At 38.3% G+C, this 20,516-nt stretch overlaps 1 protein-coding gene across 1 annotated transcript in view; it reads right to left on the bottom strand.

The window, feature by feature from the left end:
* STARD9 (StAR related lipid transfer domain containing 9) overlaps positions 1-20,516 on the bottom strand; it is a 105,180-nt gene that overhangs the window by 47,120 nt on the left and 37,544 nt on the right. Inside the window, exons 4-9 of the mRNA XM_074148854.1 lie at positions 12,221-12,337; positions 10,081-10,113; positions 9,930-9,991; positions 9,192-9,304; positions 3,764-3,833; positions 581-653 (exon numbers count right to left, since the gene is read on the bottom strand). Of these exons, the coding sequence (XP_074004955.1) occupies positions 581-653; positions 3,764-3,833; positions 9,192-9,304; positions 9,930-9,991; positions 10,081-10,113; positions 12,221-12,337 (468 nt within the window). The remainder of the gene's footprint in view (positions 1-580; positions 654-3,763; positions 3,834-9,191; positions 9,305-9,929; positions 9,992-10,080; positions 10,114-12,220; positions 12,338-20,516) is intronic.

Below are 20,516 nucleotides of genomic sequence, written 5' to 3'. Positions count from 1 at the left end.
GATTACAGGATGTTAGAAATGTGAGATAGAAAAGGTCTATTGGATCACTGAACGACTTCCCTGCCAGGGAAGGATATAATTCCTGTGGAGAAAGGGTGCATTGTCCCTGGAAGAGTACTGAATGCCAAATGCTAAAGAGATGAGCACATCTGAAAAGCTGGACAGACACAAAATTTTGGTAAGTGTTAAATTAATGCTATATTTCAATTAAGGATCCTAAACAAGCATGACAAAATGTAACTTCAAATATACTCACACGTAATTTTCACAGCATCCTAGAAGTGGTATTGCATTTCAAAGGGCTGATTAAAACTTTAAACATTTCTTTTTACAGTGAGTCTTTGGCATCACTTCTGACTATTAAGCTTGCATAAAGGAACAAGAATACTTCAGTAAACACTCAACACATCAGGCAGTGTAGGAAGTGTAACACATCTGCAGTGTGATCCAAAGGAAGTAACAGTTTCCACCGAGATTATCACAAACAGCACAAAACAGTGACAAATAAACAATGTGCAACACATTGAACAATGCTTTTTGAGAGAGAAGAGAAAAGGAAGTTGGATTATTTTTAGCTAACCTGAGTGTAGTGGATGGTGAAGATAGCATGGGATCTGCTGCTGGCATTGTGAATATGTGTAGCTGCTGTGATTCTAGAGAGAAGAACAAACCATTCAATTACAAAGACTTATTTCCTTGTATTCAGAGAAAGCAAAAATAACAAATACAGCAGATAAATGAAGATGAAGGAATGTGAAATTTGGAGAATATGGCAGACTGTATTCTTGGATCTGATCACAGAGTGTTTGGCAGAGGACCTGGAAGGGTGGAAATTGAGAGTCAGAGATGTTTTTGTCCACCTGCAGCACTGAGAAGCAGCACCTTACAGCAGCCTTACAGTGCAGGTGTCAGGTGTTGTCTAAGGGTAGAAGAGAGCAGAGAAGTACAGCCAGTAACCGCGCCATACAGCTCACCCCCAACACCACTGAATATACTGACCCAATACATTTTCTCCACATTGTTCCCATTTTTATTTTTTCGTACTTCAAAGGGTCCAAAAAGCTTCATAGACTACTTCTGGGGCTCCCCCTGTCACAGGGCTGATACAGTAGTTTTACACTTAGAGGAGTCCAATGAGATTAGCCAGTCTATCTGAATGAGTACCAATTAATATGGTAATTCACTCATGCAGCACTTACTTGGCTTTACCATGTGGACAGATGGGACAGCCCTGTGACCTGGCTAGCCTGGTACCTGCTAGCACTCTGGCTAGCAGGTACCAGGCACAGGAGGAGGAGCAGCAGCAGCATTCTCCCACTGCCTCTGTAACACAAACTTTTGGAAATTCTACTTTCTTTGTTGCTGTTTTGATTAGACAAATCCAAAGAAAGCAGGGTTTTGCCTAGGGCAGCAGCCAGGTCACCCTTTGTCACTCTTGTAGCATGCCTCAGCTCTATGTGCAGCATTCGGCGTTGGTTTTGCCAGGCTTACCCTTAACAACAACCATCAATTTTAGTAGTGCAGACAAGGACCGTGGAACCGTGTTTTTTGTTAGGAGCCCAGCTGTCAGAGTGCACTCGAGAGCCGCAGCTGTGCGTACGCTCCTGAGCACCTGCTGTCCGTGGCCAAAGGACTCCGGGACTCTCCTCCCTATTGCTCTCTGCTTCCAACATCTCCCCAGCCAGGCGAGCAGGCACTGCCAAAAGCCACAGGCAGCCTAGTGAATCCTGGTTATATGCTGAGGAAGCAGAACGTGAACTAGTCTCCAGATGTTGGAGGAGGAAGAGAAACAATTAGGTAAAGGGCAGAAGACAGCAAACAGCTCTACAGTGGCCAGCGAATGTAAAGGAACGGCACTTAAGTTTATAAAGCAACAGAGAAATTGAAAGGGCCCCAGGGTTTGGAGAAGGAAGTGTAAGTACTCGCTTCTCACCTCCAATGATACCCAGGATAATTGGAGGGCAAGCTCACACCTCAACTGCTCACAACCCATGTCAGCATTTTTATGGGAGAATGTATGTATTAGCTTTTCATATAACTCCATTTCATTGTGGCATGTGGTGTATGTTTTAATATTTTTAACTGTTCTAATAATATCATCAAGATTTATTGGTTGTTTTGCTTTACACAGCATCAGGGCTATGTTTTTGGAAATTTGTATTTCCTGCATTTAAAAAATTCTATTCTTAAGCATTTGAGATTGAGTCTTGCAAAGTATCAAGAGAAAATAACCTAACAGCACTGAGAGTTGCAACAAATAATGATTGCATGTTGAAAATCATATCTGCTTATTTTAGAACGGACAGGTGCAGCCAGAGCAGGCTGGAGATGGCCTGATAAAACCAGCTGGTAATAAAAATGCCTTCAGTGCACTCTGCTTGTTGTTAGTACAGGACCTGCCCTCTCTCCCATGAAAGGCACCACCCATGTTCAAGGGGAGCTTCCCCTCCCAACTTCCCTGTATAGTCAGACCTGGATCCATCACATCCCATCCGCTCCTCTCCTGCCTCCAGCCATATGGGGCAATTGCAACCTGCTCCCCACTTTCTTTATCCTTAAGATCTTGCCGATGTTCTTTTTGCATCATTTCCCAGACTGCAGATGTTTTAAGTTAGTTTGTTTGCATTTATAATGTGCTAATAAACACTCCGCAGAATATTTCATAAAAATAAAGACTATAGGCAAATAGGAGTTTCCTGTATATTCCAAATAAGTTTTTTAAAAGTTACTCAGAAAAAGAAGTAGTTGCTTGGTTTCATGCAAGTGACAAAGTTTGAAACTTCAGCATCACAAAACATACACACAAAATATTGATCCTCTGATTTTGTTTTCTCCACATCTTCTATTTCCTTAGCAACGAGATGATTGTAGGATTACACTCGTAGACAGACTAGAATTTTGTTGTTCTTTTGAAAAAATCTCTTCTTACTGTAGAGTTGCATCTATTGATTGCTACAAGCAGAAGTAGCAAAACTTAATCCCGCAGTACGTTCTATGTTTTTGTGATAATGCAGCTTAGTTTTTTTAGTTCCCAGGATCAGTGATATTTCTAAAATCTTGACCTCTCTTATAAGACTTAATATCAATTTTGGAACTGTGATTTGTATTTGGAGGATCCTTTCAAATATAACTCTTTTCCATCACTGTAATAGCAGTTGTATTGATACCTAAGGCTCCCTGTTGAAAATGTAAAAAAATATCTTGACTAATGAGAGCTGAAATCATTGGCTTCACTGGTGTGCCAATTCCCACAATTCTCTCATAGCAAACATGCAAGATTTGGATTAAGAACGTAAAAAAAATACTTAAAAAAGTAAAACAAATAATTATAAACCAAATATTTTTAGAAATTAAATTTAAATACACTATCTTTTCAGCAGTTTTAAATCACTAAGTTACACTAACAAGTTAGTTGAAAGCTATACAGTCTAAAGGGTCATGAGCAAGTGGAGGAGAAAAACAGAAGTTTGTTTACAGCAAAATGTTTTCCTGGCATGAATTATTCAGCCCAGACAGATGGTTGAATTTTGTCAGTAAGTCAGCATGGGATCAGGTTTGAAAAAACAACTTCATGAGTGCTTGTAGCTCTTATTGTGGATAATATGAGGATATGTAACATCTAATGTGTACGTCATGTGCAGCATCAGCAAACTTGTCACACCAAAGCATTGGCAACACTGTCAGTAAAATAAACATTAATGAAATCAACACATGGTGAAAGATGTGTTAAATAAAGATGGAGCTGATTTGTTTCATAAAATACCTTTTAGCTATTCCTTCTTCTAGAAGTTCTACAACTTGCTTGTAGTCTGTAACTAAATGTTGAGTCAATCCTGCCAAAGATTTAAAAAGAGTTAAATGCATATTTTTCTCAGGAAATTTCGGTCAGTTTACCCAACAATTTACCCGACATCAGGACCATAAGGACATTCTGCTGGGATGCCAGGCTGTTCGACAAGCAGTCTCTCAACTAGAGTAACTATTTTATTTAAAAAAAAAATATTTTCTTTTTAAAAAATAAAATAAAAAATTGCAATCCATCCTTCACATGCAGTGACATCAGGATAAAAAATGCCTTGTACATTTAAAGTGCAGACCTTTTTCCAGCTTGTCTGCAGAACAATGCTATACAAAACAGTGTAATTGAAACTCCGTAAGAAATATTCAGCTATGTCACTGCTACTAAATAGGTACAGATCCTGTAAAGAAGCTTTTTGTCATTGCCATTGCCTTTGGATAATGGCTCTGCTCAGGCAACTAACAGAATTAGCAATCAACCCCTGTGAATATTTACCATTTACTTAACTAGGCTTCAGCCTGCACCACTCTAGAGTCTTCATGCTCTTTTCTCCCCAGGGGGTACCCAAATAATGATATCAAACATCTGGCCTTTGCATACCTTGTGCTTTCAGTTTTGTTTGGGTTTTGTCTTTTTTAAATTTGATTTTATTTTTAAGAGGGGAAAAACCCCACTGAAAACAAATGAAAGAAATGGTGCATTGCGGAGCTGCTGTGTCGGAGTGGTGGTTGTGACTAGCAGGGCCCCCAGTGGAGGGCAGTCTGCTGCTGTGCTGCAGCCGCACTGCCAGCCCCTTGCAAAACGCAAATTCCAGCAGACACACAAAATTAACCTCAACGGGCTTGTATTTCACATAAATCCAGTTTAGTATGCCTCGTTTGCATTTTATGGTGATGAATAGTTATCATTTGTACTGCAGTGACTCCTAAAACACCTGAGTTGTGAAGCAAGACTTCGTCATACAATATCTCGTAAAACACTCCTTTGCGGTATGTTTTATCTCAGAGCTGGAATCCGGGGCTACTTCCTCTTCTCACACTGATTTAAGCTTGTTTTGTTTTACTGAAGGCCACAAAAGTGTGGATGAAGGCAAAGTACTGAAAAATGTGATTTATTTGGATCAAATAAACTATCTACTGCTAGAAGGTAAGTCAAGATGAATATAAAATTCAACAATACTGAAGTAAGTACTTCTGACAATTAGAGACAGTCTATCCTTACATGATAATAGCTTGCTTAACTTCAAATGGAAGCAAAAGCTAAGCCAAAGATGGGAATTTATTTTAGTCCTTTAACAACTGACACACGTAAAGAAAAACAGATTTTTAACACCCACACCTTTAAAAAAATCCCCTCACTGTAGTGTGCATGCATGCACACTTGCACACACAAAAAGTATAGGATGATTTTCAAACAAAAGCATTTCTTCTGCTCTCCGGAGTCCATTTACAATACATTCATTCCAGAAGTCATCACATTTTCCATTTGAGAAAGAGGCCCATTATTTTTCCAACAGCACTGGGACCTTCAAAGCTCAGAATATGGAAACTATTATTGTTTTCCCAGACCCTTTTTCAGGGTCTTATTTAACTGAATAAAAATCCAGTTATAAAATGGAGACATGTAAGAAATTCTTACCTTTCTACAAGTACTAGAACAGTGAATCTAACACAGTTCAAAACATTTAGTTTTTCAATAAGGTAAATGAAATACTGTAAATGTTGTTTGAAAAGAAATGACAAAGTGTTCTGTTTGCTGCTAGAACAAGAAAGGCCATTTTCAAGATCAAAACCACTTGCTCATCTAGAAATCTGCCTTGGAGTAAGAAAGGATCTCCCCCAGAAATCTGTCTCAGAATAACAAAATAGATTGCATCATTTCCTGATTTAAGAGAGGCCGATTCCTTAACAGTGCAACCATCTGTGAGGGAGAAGTTTGAAATGATTCCAATCCAAAGCACTAAAACACTTTCAGCATTTTAAAGGCTACAATCTCGCAGCCTTTACGTAGAAAAATGATGGGCTGGAAACTATTCAAAATACTTAGTGCTCAGAGCTGGGACTTCCTGACTGGACTTGCAAATGGAAAATGCATTGCCCAGAGCATCTAAGTGTCCTTAAAGGGGTTAAGTTTTCTGATTTTCCTCTGTCTGTTCTTCATCCAGTGCTAACTGTATTCTGGATATCATTGACACCAAGCACACAACCGACAAACTAATGGTACACTAGGGAGCTCCTGATCAAAGTCAGCAAACCTTAAAATTGCTGATGGCTTGCAAGAAGTATGATGCAAATGCAGATGCTATTCCTTAACATACCGAATCTATGGGAAATAATTGAAAAATTCTGAGCTTTGTTAACATTCACCGTTTTTATTTCTCCCATACAGCAAATTGCTTGGAAGGGGAATACAAAACAAGCTCTCCTTCCAGAAAGCTTGCTGGTAATTCTGATCTCAGCCACCTAACTATTAGAAACAATATTCACGTGCTCTGATCCTACACAGAGAGACTACCTATTAAACTGCAAAAGGCTACTTCAGCATATAGAAGGCCCTAATTACAGAGATCAGCAATTGTTGATTGCAACAATATATTACTGTAGTTGAAAAGGGCATTTTTTACCAGAGCTGTGAACCACTTCATTTTCTTGAATTTGATACTATTAAAATCAAGCTGACTATACTGCTCACCTGCATTCAAAAGACCTCTGGACTTTCTCACTGCTGCTTATTTTTGATGGGAGCTAATGAGTACAATTCCAAAAGGAGCTACATAATCATACCTTCTTTAGTAGTCCCTTGCTGCAAAAGACAACAGGGTTGTCTCAAGTAAAGCAAACTGTTACAGCGCTTAATTGTGTAAACTGTACATATGCATATTTATTTATTAATATATAATTATATACACATATCTAAAAAAAAAATAACTGTCATCTGACTGTTGCCCTAACCCACTGACTCATCAGCTTGAAATCACTTCTGTTCATATGCACTCGCAACAGCTTCTAGTTACACCCCATGATGCTTTCAGTAGAGAAATTACTTAATTTTTCATGCATGTGATCAATTTTTCTAAAAATGCGAATCACATTTATCATTAAAATTAAATTTTTTCTTACAGCAATTAACATAATGATTTTGGGAGGCTGTTGCAAGATAAGAGAGGGAGAGAATCTTCTAAAATAAAGTATTCACACTGGATTTACAAACGTGGCCAAAGCTGGCAAATATTATTTAGGTTAACCTTTTTCCATTATCCTTTCCTCTTATTTTACAAAATCTAATCACTTGGGAACTTTTATGGGATATTTCAGAACTCTAGCATAAAACTGTTCCACTTAAAATTTTTAGTTGTGTCTAAGTATAAAATCCTTATTCAAAAGGGACAAAATTAAATAATAATTAAAGGAAAAAAAACCCAAACAACACCCCCACCCCCAAAAAAAAAAAACAGAACTGGAAAAGAAGTGACAGATTTGGCCTGGAAGATTCCAGTTGAAGACAAAATAGTGACAAAAGGCAAGCCAGCCCATTGGCAGAAGCTATAACTTCATTTTCTTTTAAAACAAGGAAAATCCATTATATGCAGCCAAGGAATCACTGGAGATATAAGGCCTGAGAAAAGAGATGGAAATTGCCAAGGAAGGAAGCAGTTTAAAGACCTTTTCTCGTGTGGTGAATGAGCAGCTGCTAAAAGAAAATAATTAGTAACTGTACTCCACCAACAACTAAGTTCTCCGATAACAAGCAGGTAAAAAGAGAATCTTGGAAAGACCTCAATAAAGGCCAAATGTCTATGAATCTGCTTTTCAAAGAATGATAAGTTTGCCATACTAATGAGACCATCAATTCATCTATTTTCCAACTCTCCTTAAACAGGATGCTGATGTGCTGGGAAAGCACAGCTGAAATAACCAGAATGCCAGAGAGTCCCTTGTGTACAGGACCGTGCAAGTTCAACCCTTCCCAAGTGCTTATTTCAAATTTTGAGAGGAGGAATTGGTAACAACCGTTCGTTGTGACTGATACTGCAGATGCCCCGGGAATGAGAGCTGGGAATTCCAGGCTCCATTCAATCACACAGTCAAGTCACCCTATCTGTTGTCACATTTTGCCTTAATCTCTGAAGTGAGGATAACAGACGTGTGTCGTGATAAATAGAGAGAGAAAAGTGAACCAGGGAGAACAAAAGGAATTCAGAAAACCAACAGAGACAAGAACTTTATTTAAAAGCCAGAACAAATCTGTATTTGATCTGATGTGATAGGACCAATAAAATTCTGTGTGATATGCATTTTGCATACTAAATGCATACCCCCCAGGTGTTACTACCCACTTGGTGGCCAGCCAAGCAGTTGCAGAGTCAGCGATACCAGGGCCAACTTTGAAATTCCATGCACTAGATATAAGGCATACTGAAAAGGACACGTATGCATTTACTTTCTGAACAAACTCAGTAATTTTTGAAACTTGCATCAGCGTGGAAAAGGCTCTTCCTTCTGATCTCCACTGTGAAGCTACTCTGTATGATTTTGCACTAGCGCACTGATTTTGAGAGGCATCCCTTATGTCACGTAAGTTGTTGGTCACATAAACAGAAATGTAGCAGGCAAACTTTACACAGGGAGCTAATCAATTAACAAGTATCAATGGCCAAACTCCAATTTAAAGCTATGTAAGACCCTGAAGTGAAGGCACCAATCAAGAGTGAAAATAAACTGGAAGTATAAAAACAATGAGAGAGAAGATAAGAACTAAAATAAGACAACTGACATGCAAAAAATATATATGGGTCTTTTTTCATCTGCTCTGTGTCACCTGATTTGAAAGCTATGATTCACTAGAAAACACAAAACCACCTGAGGGGCTGCTGTTGCAAGTGGTTATTCAAAAGTGTGTGATGAATGAAGGAAAATGAAGCTTATTAGGTTCTAACTTGGGCAATACAGATTTTAATCACTTCTCATGGCCTGGCCTGCAACATTAAACAGTTGAGTTTATCTAGTTTTTTTTTATTATTATTTTGTATATATACTGCTGCCAAGGTCTGACACAGGTATGGAGGGACCTTAGGTTGGTCTGGAGAACCCATTTAGAGCTGATGTTGGTGGATTTCTTAAGTTAAGATTTCTTTAAAACAGAAGAAAGCAAAACACTACAGCTCACACACGACCTATGCCTGGAAAGGCAAACAGAAAAGTGGAGGATATCCAGCCAGTGGGATAACAGAGGCAAAGCTTTCAGTGTATTACACACTCATATCAGCAATCAAAATATTTGAGGAAAGTTACTCTTGAAGAGTAGAAGCAATTAGGAACATATGCAAAGATACATATAGACCTGATACACATTTACTTGAAATTCTGACACTAGTTGTGAAGTCCGCTCTCACCTTGCACATATGGTCCTGTTTCAGGGTGTTCACGGACTCGAAGTGTATAAGGTTTTTTTCGGTCTGATTGTTTTAACAAATCTCGGACACGCTCGTTATAGATTTCAAGAAAACTGGAAAGCCAAAACAAAACAAAAAAAGGAATGTTAAATGCACACAATTTAAAAAAAGTGAAAGCATATATTTAGGCAATGTCACTACCTGAATCTTATATAGATCTTTCATGATAAAGTTAATGAATTCATTTTGATAATCTGTTACTGCCCTTCCCACGTAGTACACATATAAAAGAACTCATAGTAGCAAATTTCCAAGAAGCAAGAGGCATTCAGGATTTTATTTAAAAATTCATAAAATATCCTTTCTTAACACTAGTGAGTCCAAATCCCCAGATTTCAAAACATATGGCTTCATTAGATCTATGGGAAAGACGAAAAAGAATGGAATGTAGGATTATGGCTGAAATTTAAGAGTTAAACAAACAGGAAGTAAATTTTTAATGGACTCCTATTTCAGCTGTCTATACAAAACAGCATCCAAAGAACTATACTGAGATGGATAACTAAAACCAACACTTTCTCATCCTTCCTCTGTGTTCTCCACCTTGTTCCAAAAATTATTATCATCTGAGAAAACAGAAACAAAATAAACTAGTCAAACTAGCCTTTACTTTCTTTGATTACAGCAATATGTTGTTGAAAGCATTCAGAGCATTGCCCCAAACAGTGACACACTTACCTGACCTTTACTCTGCAAGATGCTGCTTGGTCTGAGTAATCATCATTCCTTGAAAAGAGGCCCTGCACAAATCAGAAGTGTATATACATTTTAAATCCATCAAGAAAATACAACTGGTTAAACAAATGCAAGTGAAATAGAAAAGAAGTACCTCACATATACGTGGTGTCAGTCCAATGGATGCCTTCGAATAATAAACAGAAAGAAATTTAAACAATATACTTGCTATTGCTCTTGCAAAACTTATTTTTAAATAAAAGCCAAGTTATAAGAAAAGGACAGAATCATAATGCAGCATTAAAGTAATGACCGGATGATGGATTATACCACAAACCCCTCTGGAGTGTAGTTCAGAACACCATGGCAGTGCTCTACTACTCCAGCTGAAGCATCTTGCATGTGCAGCACTGCAGGGACTCATGTGCTGTGTAATGTCATCTGTCTTAGCTTCGGTGCAAACGCTATTTATAGCAGAAGTCATTTTAGAGCCACTTATACAGCATCGATGAGGAGTTTAGAGCCCTGGGTTAAATCCAAGAGCTGTTTGATGTAAAGATACTGGACATCTCCACGTCAGAAGTGTTGCAGGCTAGATGACGCCAGGCCAACACTGAAACTAGCTTGATGTCATGAATATTTTGTTTATTCCTTATTCTACTTTTATTTCTCTATGCTTTGCTGTCACAGAACAGGCTTGGAACAGTTTTATGTCCTAGATTTATAAATCTGGTCGCTCAGAGAGAACGGGATATGGACTGCCAACAGTACCCAAACTAACGGATATAAACTTTGCCAAAATAGTCTACACAGCACTGAACTAACAGTGTGTTTTTGTGTGATGAACTGTTCTTACAACATGATTGCTCACACTTTAGTGACTGCAGTGCCAACACACCCCAAGAAAGACTCTAAGGCCTAGGTTCAATCTGTTTGATGAATAGCATTAAAAGCTTTTAGAAGGCACACTTGAAATGGTGTTGGAGGCAGAAAGTCCAGGTTCATAAGTGGAGCACCAGGCGCAAAAGTTCAGTTTATATCAAACACTTGTTTCTTCCTAGTTTTGGACACTGTTTCACAGTGAATACATGTTACTAAAGATCAGGTCAAAGCAGGATTCCATTGGAGAATGAAATCACTTTATAAGCCAGAAATCTCTCTGAAACACAATACCCGGAAATTTCCTTGGAAATAATGATAATTTCAAGATGTGGCCATTCTGAATTGCTAAGATATTTTCAAGATAACATAATACAAATATTATAGTTTGCCACCTATTAGCCTCAATGTCAACAATTCTTAAGGCTTTCATGCAGCTAAACTTGATTTTGCATAAAATGAATGGAGAATCAGGTCATGATTTAACAAAATCCTATTGCTGATATATGTGGAGAAAGTAAAACTTTAAAAATCTCTTGTCAAAAGCACAAACCATACTAGAACAGTCTTCTTCTTATAGTCAGAGTTTGAACAAATTCTACCCTTATTTCACCTTACAAATTGAATCCTATGGGGTGTAGGAAATAGTGGTCTACTCATGCAAACTGTTAAACAAAATTTTTCTTTTTCAAGGGCATGTTTCACCAACAGCCAAGACTATTTATGGATAGAGATCAAATTGCCTTGCATTGCAGCAGAATGCAGAAAATCCTCAACTGACTCCATCGATCTGAGTACCAAGATTAAAATGCATTTTAGCAGATCCTGGTAGACACAAATCTTAAAATGTAACAGCTTGTGCAAACACCATTTAAATACATTTCAAAACTGGAAGTGAAGCAAGTATTAGTTTCCACAGGTGAAAGGATAACTTCTGCAACTGATAAATGTCTCAAGCAGATAATGAAGCCTGTTACAAAAGTATTCCTGTGAATTGTATCTATTTTTATTTGTGAAAGTGATTTAATTTCAGCATAGCTCAGACTGACAAAAAATTCCCTGAGAATAAATACCTTGTGTTATCTTGAGCTATATGTTTCTAAAACCCAGAACTATTCAGGGGTATAGATTTTTTTTTTTGTTCTCTAAGATAGTAATAAGATTCATACATAGTAAGATGAAGGTTATCTAAAATAAATATTTAAACTATACCATATTTTCTAGTGTTTTTAGCTGATGCTGTATTATTTAACTGAATGTAAAGGCTTGACTCTTATTTTATATATTTAAATACCAAATAAAACATGTATAAGCATTCTGCTCAACAAGCACCATAATCAGTTTAAAAATAAAGTGATGTTTCTGCCGGACAGCCCACCCTCAACCCTAAGTGTAAAATGAACAGTGTAACTCACAGGTGTTCCCATCATTGTGTAAGTTTTTCCTGAACCTGTTTGTCCATATGCAAAGAGGCAGATGTTATATCCTCTAAATGCACCTGACAACACAGAAGTTCCAAGGTCCTGGAACACCTGAAAAGACCAAAAAGAAACAAAACAGTCCATGAATAACATGCCTCCCTATAAACATTCTGCATTACTTGTGGATCTTGCAGCTTTAGTAACTCCATGGGAACAAGGATCTTCACAGTATTTGTCTTTCTAATTTACCAGACACAATGTTAAGTGCCCAACATTCACTTCTTGGATTTTCCTCCAGATGCTCATACACCAAGCCCAGTGCTGGCACTGAGCAGTGGTGTTTAATTGTGCTTTCCTGCCTGCTATCTTTTACTTTATACTTAGATTGTATAATCTATCCCCCATAGGATATCCCCCATCCCAAGTTTTTACAGCCCTCAGCATAAATCTGACAGAAATGTATGATCAAGGCTTTTTGACGTAAGGACATTAATAGGAGCATTAGGCATCAAAACTACAAGTCAACAGCAAAGCAAAGTCTAACCCACAGCCTGCAAGCAGACCCCACCCAAGCAATACTTCTATCTGACGCATCTGGTCAGTAAGTGACACAACCAAAGGCTAAATACTTCATTTTCTGTTCATGCCACACACACAGTGATGTGCCTTCTTCTGCTCATCGTAATATAGAGCCAGGAACTGTTACCACCAAATTGGTGTCAGCCTCTAGGGGCTTCCAAAGCTTGCACTGGTCCCACAGTGGCTGCAGAAGTTGGACCATGACAACCAGACTACCCATACAGCAAGATCTGAACAGTCATTCCTTTTGCTTTCCCTGTTCCTTTTTCTGGAAGCACAGCTGCCCCACATTGTGACCATGTTCTCAGCACATCAAAGCCTGGCCATAGACCAGCTGAAAGGACACCTGGTCAGGTTTGCTAGGAAGCGCATGGTGGATCAAAAGGTTCCAGTAGGCAGGCTGCCAACCCCTTAGCACAGCTTTGGCCTTTCAAAAGAAATGTTACAATTATTAATGGTTTTGCCATTCACATAGAAAACCAGTTAGTATATATAGACAGATGCATACAATTTCAGTGTTTCACTGCGAAATCTCATCCACTGACAGGTCATTTGCTTCTCCAATGGACAGGTAAACGTACCGAACTTGACATAAACATCATTAGTAAAACTTATTTACTATTGGAATCACCACTTTGCCTAAACTGTCCAGGAAAGAGATTAAAAACCCTCTGCTGAGACTTTTATTTTCAGGTCATATTTCAACTCAAACCAAGACAAGCTGAAAAATCAGTAACATTCCTGTTCAGCAGAATCTGGCTACCCCTGCCCGTATTTGTACTGCTGTGCGGCATGTTAGAGCACTTGCTTCATTAGGATTATCAGATCAAGGGACTTTTCCATTCAAAGAGTAACAGATAAAGTCACAAACAAAGCACATGGATACAAATGTAACAGGCAAGGGATACCAAAGACAGTGACAAACTCTCCAGTCACTACTGGACTGGCCGTTATGAAGCTGAAGCATAGCTTTGGAAAGGACCAACCTGAACTTCATAATCAACAAGCCGGGGGAGAAAACAGGAACAGAAAGATTTGGGATATTTGAGGAGGGCCTGCAGGGACACGCAAAACATTAAGGAATGTTTAAGGTGAGGAGGTCAGGAAGGACTTCAAACACAAATGTTTCCCAATTCCACAACCAGAACAGATAGAACATTGTTCCTTATAAATCAAGCATATACTGGGAAGCATAAAGAGATCACAGGCAGCACTTTTTCCTTGAGACTTGCTTTCCCATTTGTGGGAAAATGTAACTGCAGGGATTAGGCTGGGGGTTGGGTTTTTGTGGACATTGCTTGTAGCAGTGTTTTAACACCTGTTTTTATATCCCTGCATCCAGAGGAGCCCCACTTAAAAATAATAATTGAATAAATGTGTGAAACTGTGCAACTAGCCCTGTTGCTTTTATTTTACTTGATCAGTGGAATTCAGTGGGTCTGACTGCAATGGGATTTCTTACATGAAGAAGTAATCCCATTGATTGCAGAAATCGGCCCCGAGATCACTTTTATGAGAGGTTCCGAGTCTTCCTTTGCTCCTGATTTAGTGTTCTTGTTTTAGTAACCTGACTGCATTTCGCCACATGCAGACAGTATGCCATGTACTGTCCCAGCATAGTTCCTGCTTCTGAACTAAGGGTCACTGTTTGTTTCAGTGATTCAGCAATAGTGGTATCAATCTTCTAACTGAAGAGGCAGCCACAGGTAACAGCCAGAGCTGAAGAGTGCACCGCATTTGACCATAAGCATGCCACTGCTTACCGGCACGGTGATAAACAGAGCAAGCTACACGCTAAACACAGTGATGCTGATGTTTGTCCTTTCAGTAATACTGATGCACTCCCTCAAGGCTCCCTAACAAAGAGGTCAGCCCCATATTTACACATCACTACAACGGACTAATTTGTTTTTCTTCAATAAAGGTATTTGGGAAAGCATCTGAGCACTAACAGCAGCAATGAAAATCACTGTAACTGATTCTTGGCAGAAGTCATCATATCAGTGTAGGATGTAAGTCAAGTTCCTGCAATTCTCTCACGGATACTTCAGCACTCATCACCTCTCCACCGCTTCCTGCCATCCTCTCATATACCTTCCCATCCACTCTTAGAGCTGGGACACAAGCTATACTGCTTTTGGTATACTGGAAGATGACATGACTGACCAGTCAACGTGAGACCCTACCGACTGCTGCAGAAGCTGCCAAGTACCAGCGGAAACGCATACAAGCCTAGCAACAAATACCACAGACTGATTCTCAGCCCTCGCAGGCCACAAAGAAATTCCCTGTAATTTAAATGTTTCATGAACTGCATGTCATACAGCCTTTTAAAAGATGGAAGAATGGCACCCTTTTCCACGTCTTTTGTTCTACTAAGTAGTCATTGTCTTCCTCCTGCCCTCTCTGCCTGCCCTCTGCACCCCACCTTCCAGAATTCTCCTCTTTGCACTCTTTTCTACTTTGCTGCTTATTATTCACTTAAATGTCAGAATCCCTCAAGACTGCAAAACAAAACGGTCATAAGTCCTGAGCCACCTAACCTGTTTGCCTAAGGCGTCCCTCTTAAGGTTGTGCTCCCACATGAATTCTCCAGTGAACACCGAACCTTCCCTCAGTAGAGGCACCATTAGGATCTCTTCCTACCTGGTTGGCACACAAAACTTGTAGGAACCTAATATCAGAGATCCCTACCCCTCTTTCAAATCTGGTTCAACCTAGCCATTTCCTTCAAGAATTATTGGGTAACATGGGCCAAAACCAGACAGACACTGTAAAATTTTGTTTCTTGAGAAAATCAGGATGAGAGATTGCAGTCACTACCTATTCAGTAGAGACTAAGATTTCACCAGATAATTTTCCTGTAAGATTCTGCCTGCTCTGGACATGCTCCAGCTCACAAGGTGAGAACTTACACCCAGACTCCCAACCGGACTGTCATAGGCCAGGACATCTCTAAGACAGGACACTTAAATTCATAACAGAAGAAAGAGAAAGTTCCTCCTGTGTGAGCGGCTCAATGATTTTCAGTGGCTGAGAACGCAAACATAGGGAGTAGAAAAGAATCTGATCTAAATTCAGGATCAAGAGATCCAGATCTGAAGACTGACAGAAGACTGGGGAAAAACTGGGTAAAATAACAACCACTGAGAACCAGTAACACTGAAAGGAAGGAATGAGAATAGAGTGGGAGTGATAAGAGGCTCTGAATAAGAGGGTGATGGAGTCAGACTGGAGAGAGTTAAGGGAGGAAAGGTGGGACTAGTATCCATTGGGAACAACAAATCAGTTGGAAAGACATTGAGTTTGGAAGCCAAAGTGTAGGAAACCATTGGGTTGGGTTGATACGGAGGACAAAGAACAAGGACAAGGGTGAAAGGCAGATATTTGTAGATCTGGAGTCCAGAGGGTAGGATCTGGGGCAAACCAAATGGGATTGGTGTCAAAGTAGTATAAAGAAAAGGACTAAGAAATGACAGGATGCGTTATTGTGAAGTAATAGGAGCAAGATGAGTCTGTGCCCACTTCCCCTCAGAGCACCAACATTGAATGAATTCAGGAATTTTGCATGGCTCATTGTACACAGAAGTAGCCTAAAACCAGCTTGTGGACTCAATATCAGTTTAGAAATCTGTACTTCACATGGTAGAACCTCTTACAACAGGGATAAATGCAGACTAGAGAAGTATCTTGACTCTATGACAGTTTCCTCATTAAGAGCTGTCCTTCTTTCCAAAATTTCGTAATGAATCTTTGCGAGTGACTAATTGATCTAAGTATAATAAAACAGAATCTTCACAAAGTGGCAAGCCTTCAAGATGGCAATGCTACCAATGCCATCTGGACACTGAAGCTGGAATTTCAGAAGAAATGCATTTTACCTCTAGCTCTGTTGTTGAAACTTTTGTATGACATTGTGCAACTTATTTTAATGGTTCGAATTTCCTACAGATAAAGTAGGAATAATGCTATCCATTAGTAGAAAATTGTGATATGTTCTCACTAGTGTTCATAAAACTCCTTGTGATCTTGGCTTAAATTGCTCTGGATGTTCTAACGGTGCAAATTATTGTGCTTGCTCTCTTTCCACGTACATTGGACCCTCTGAAAGAAGAACATCTGACTCCAAAGTCTCAGTAAAGCAAAGCTTTGTTACATTTACTCTCTATTAAATACACACGGCTACTCATATGCTTCAATTCAAATGTTTCGAATCAGTCCTTTTTGAATTAGGCCTTGAGAGAAGACATATTATAACAAACAAAATTGGATAACTCTGAAAACAGTGCCATAACCCTATAATGTTAATGAATGAGAATTTAAAAAATTATTTACTGAAATCCTATTAAAAGCTGATTTGCACTGGTTTGTGTTTATTCTTTTTGGCAAATTACCCTCTCTTGTTTTGTGAAGATAAATTACAATTCATTTAATTGAATATAGTCTCAATTTAGTCAGAAAAGCCTCTTTGTTTTAGCGTACAGCAGAAAAAAAAATGGAGAAGTGAAGCACAGCAATGAATTTATGGCTTGTTTAAAAATAAAGGAGAGTAATTGAAATCAAAGCTTTTTCTGTGCTAATATCAGAGGCATTAGTCCAAATACCCAGCAGCATCAACAGCCACAGATCATACAAAAAGTAGTAGGATTAATCATTCTGGACGTAAGTACTAACATATTTCATGATATTGCATCATGGTTTTTGTTGATCATGAGGAAAAGAAAAAAAAAAAAGATTATTCTGGGATTCTTCCAAGTCTCACTTTTGAAATGAAACTTCAGGAAGATGAGGTTTTTCAAAGAACATGAGTTGGATACAGCTTCCTGCAGAGAACATGCCATTTGGCCAGGATGACAATGTCGTCCCTGCACAGCTGCTCTACGTGGTTGGCACTGTTCAGTTTGTTCCATGCAAGAACGCTTCTTTCAACAAAGCCTTAACTGGCTCTGCTATGCCTTGTTCCTGCACTTGCCCAGCTGTATCTGGTCCATACCCCATGGTGATCTGTGAAACATTCTACAATTTATTACCTGTCAACCGTCCTAACAGTGGAAAAAACACGCCTTTCTGAAGAAGTTATGAGAGGGCAGTAAGACAACTGTTATCATACAAGGTACTTTGCTGGCAAGCTCACTACAAAGTAGCCAGGTTCCAGCTCAAAATCGACAAATAATTAATCATACAAGTTAGCCCTCATTACAGGACTCTCAGTACAGATGAGAGAAAGGGAAAGTTTTGGTTTAAAATGTAGTTAAAATGTCCTAATCATGCAGCTCAGGCATACCAAAATGCTGTCCAAGTTGCTGCAATATGAACATATTTGGGGTTGAAAATTTTCTATATTAGATAAGAATCATCTACTTCAAGTAAAATAACAGACCTCTTATACATTTCAAAACCAATTCCAATGCTCCGTTAGAAGATAGAGAAAATAGTTCAGAGAGTCTAAATATTTGCAGAATAGGTAAATTAAGCTGCTCACTGTGAAATCTTACATAAGAAGCTGTACAGTTTTCTACATACATTCATACATTCTAACTAACAAACACACATACATTCTAACCATATGACAGAAGCATATAGAAAGATTGCAACAGGAATCCTGCCCGTAAGAAAGTATAGCGGAACATAAGAAAAAGAAGACTTAAGTATATATTAAGGTACAAGGCTTACCATCTCTTAAGCAGCAACCTAAGTTTTATGACTCAGTCTTAACTTGCACAAAGAATCCCAGAACTTAATTTCTGAAAATTACAGTATTAGTAATTTGCTCTTGACTATACTAGAAAACCAGACAATTTTAACTAATTGTGTTTTTTAAAAACAATTTAAGGATTACAGATTTATGCACCAGGGAGGCTACTTCTATCATTCAGTTTAAAATATAATTCTATTCAATTTGATCTTAACTGTTTTCTTGATGATTTTTTGAAGCCATTTGTACAATTGATATACCCTTTAAACACATACAAACTTTTTCAATCCTCTTTGGTTATACTACCATACTGAAATATAAATTGCACTTGGGCACACCAGATATGCAATTGCCACTCAGGCGAAGTTCAAAGCTTTAGGCAGTACCAGTGCAAGCTGCAACAGTTAATGCAGGAAACTTAGCAGATCCTGGCCCAGCAGCGCAGAAAAACCTTGTGATCATCAACAGCTTGAACAGTTACACCAGCTTTCTGAAGCAGAGAAATTATTTCCTAAACGCATGGCCAGCATGGCCAGTGCACTGGAGTACTGGTGACTTGCTCAATATCTTATTCCTCTTTCTGTCTTTCCCTCTCCCTCAGTCAGTATAATTTCTCTTCAGATAAGTTGTTTCAACAAACCTCTGGTGCAAAATCTTGTAGTCTTACAAAATTCCACATTACCCAAGGAAAACTACTGATCTAGCAAAGAATAATGGACTCAAATCAAATGCTCCATAAGCCTGGGGTTGGTATAAACAACCCTAATACCTTTAGGTGTCTGTTAGATGGTAGACTATTTAATTGCAAAAAAACTAAATTCCTTGCCTCCCTCTTCAAACACATTAATTTTTCAAATTAAAAAACTTTTAAAATAATTTTAGAATTCTACTCTCATTCAAAATTGTTTGAAAGACAAAAAAGTCACTCTTAAAAGCTTTTTTGCATCTCAAGTCCAGCACCTTAAGTCTAGAATTACAAGGTCAAATTTACCACTGGCAATCATGCCCAAGTGAATGCTTCTGTGTGGGATAAGTGTCCCACTTCCCATCAATTTATGCTGCTTTCCCTTTTCTCCTCTGATTTGCACAACAGCTCTTTTAATTTGGTCACTATGTATTACCTGTGAGCATCAACAGGATATTTTTAGTCATTTCTAATACACATCGTTTAGACCTGGATTGTAGAACTTTGAAGACACAAACAGAAAATACTCCAGCTGAAGTCTCACCACGGTGTATGTTTTCCAAATATTTATGTGTATGACAGATTCTTAGGCCATCTAAATCCTAAAAGTTCGGTTTCATCTAACCAAATAAATATATCAAAGACAAAAGAATTTTTATATGGCATGTGAGCAAAACATTTAAAATGAGGACAAATTCAGGTTCTAATTGCTATTATGTAGGGAAACTGAAAAAGAAAAAAAAAAAGTAGTCATTTAGTGCAGCCTAATTATCAATATTACCAATATTGAGTTATTTCTCTTTAAAATCAAAAGCTAGAAAGATTGACTGTATATTTTCTTTGGAATCCAAATGTATTAGAAGTCAAATCAATGTGCCACTCCGCAAAGAACCTCTCAAACTCTATGGGAAATTAAAATCATGAAGTGCAAGTTGCAGTCATCTTAGAACACAAAGTAAAACCACACCAAAAACTTGCAGTTAGTACAAGGTCACCCTTAATAAGAAAGCCTAGATTTACTACCTATGTAAAAAGAAAATAACAATTAATAAAACAGAACAAACTGAGACACCCTTTTGGGTTGTTTTTTCAAGAATATTGGAGAATTTTAACCTTCCCACAGACCATTTTTAAAAATTATGTAGGAAGACTATTCATTGGAAATGTACCTTGCATTACTAAAAGATATAAAAAATGAAGGAGTCCAGGAGATTTCAATGAAAGCATGCCAGCTCTCTAAAGAAACAGCAATAACTAAGTCACAGAAGACATTTTTTCTCCCTGTTGAATGAACCTGCATAAAAAGTTTCACACTAAAATAGTAAAATTCT

This window comes from Numenius arquata, chromosome 6 (assembly GCF_964106895.1).
Source record: "Numenius arquata chromosome 6, bNumArq3.hap1.1, whole genome shotgun sequence".
NCBI classification, from domain to species: Eukaryota; Metazoa; Chordata; class Aves; order Charadriiformes; family Scolopacidae; genus Numenius; species Numenius arquata.
Note: the sequence above shows the minus strand (reverse complement) of the source record. Positions and strands in the feature narration are given on the sequence as shown.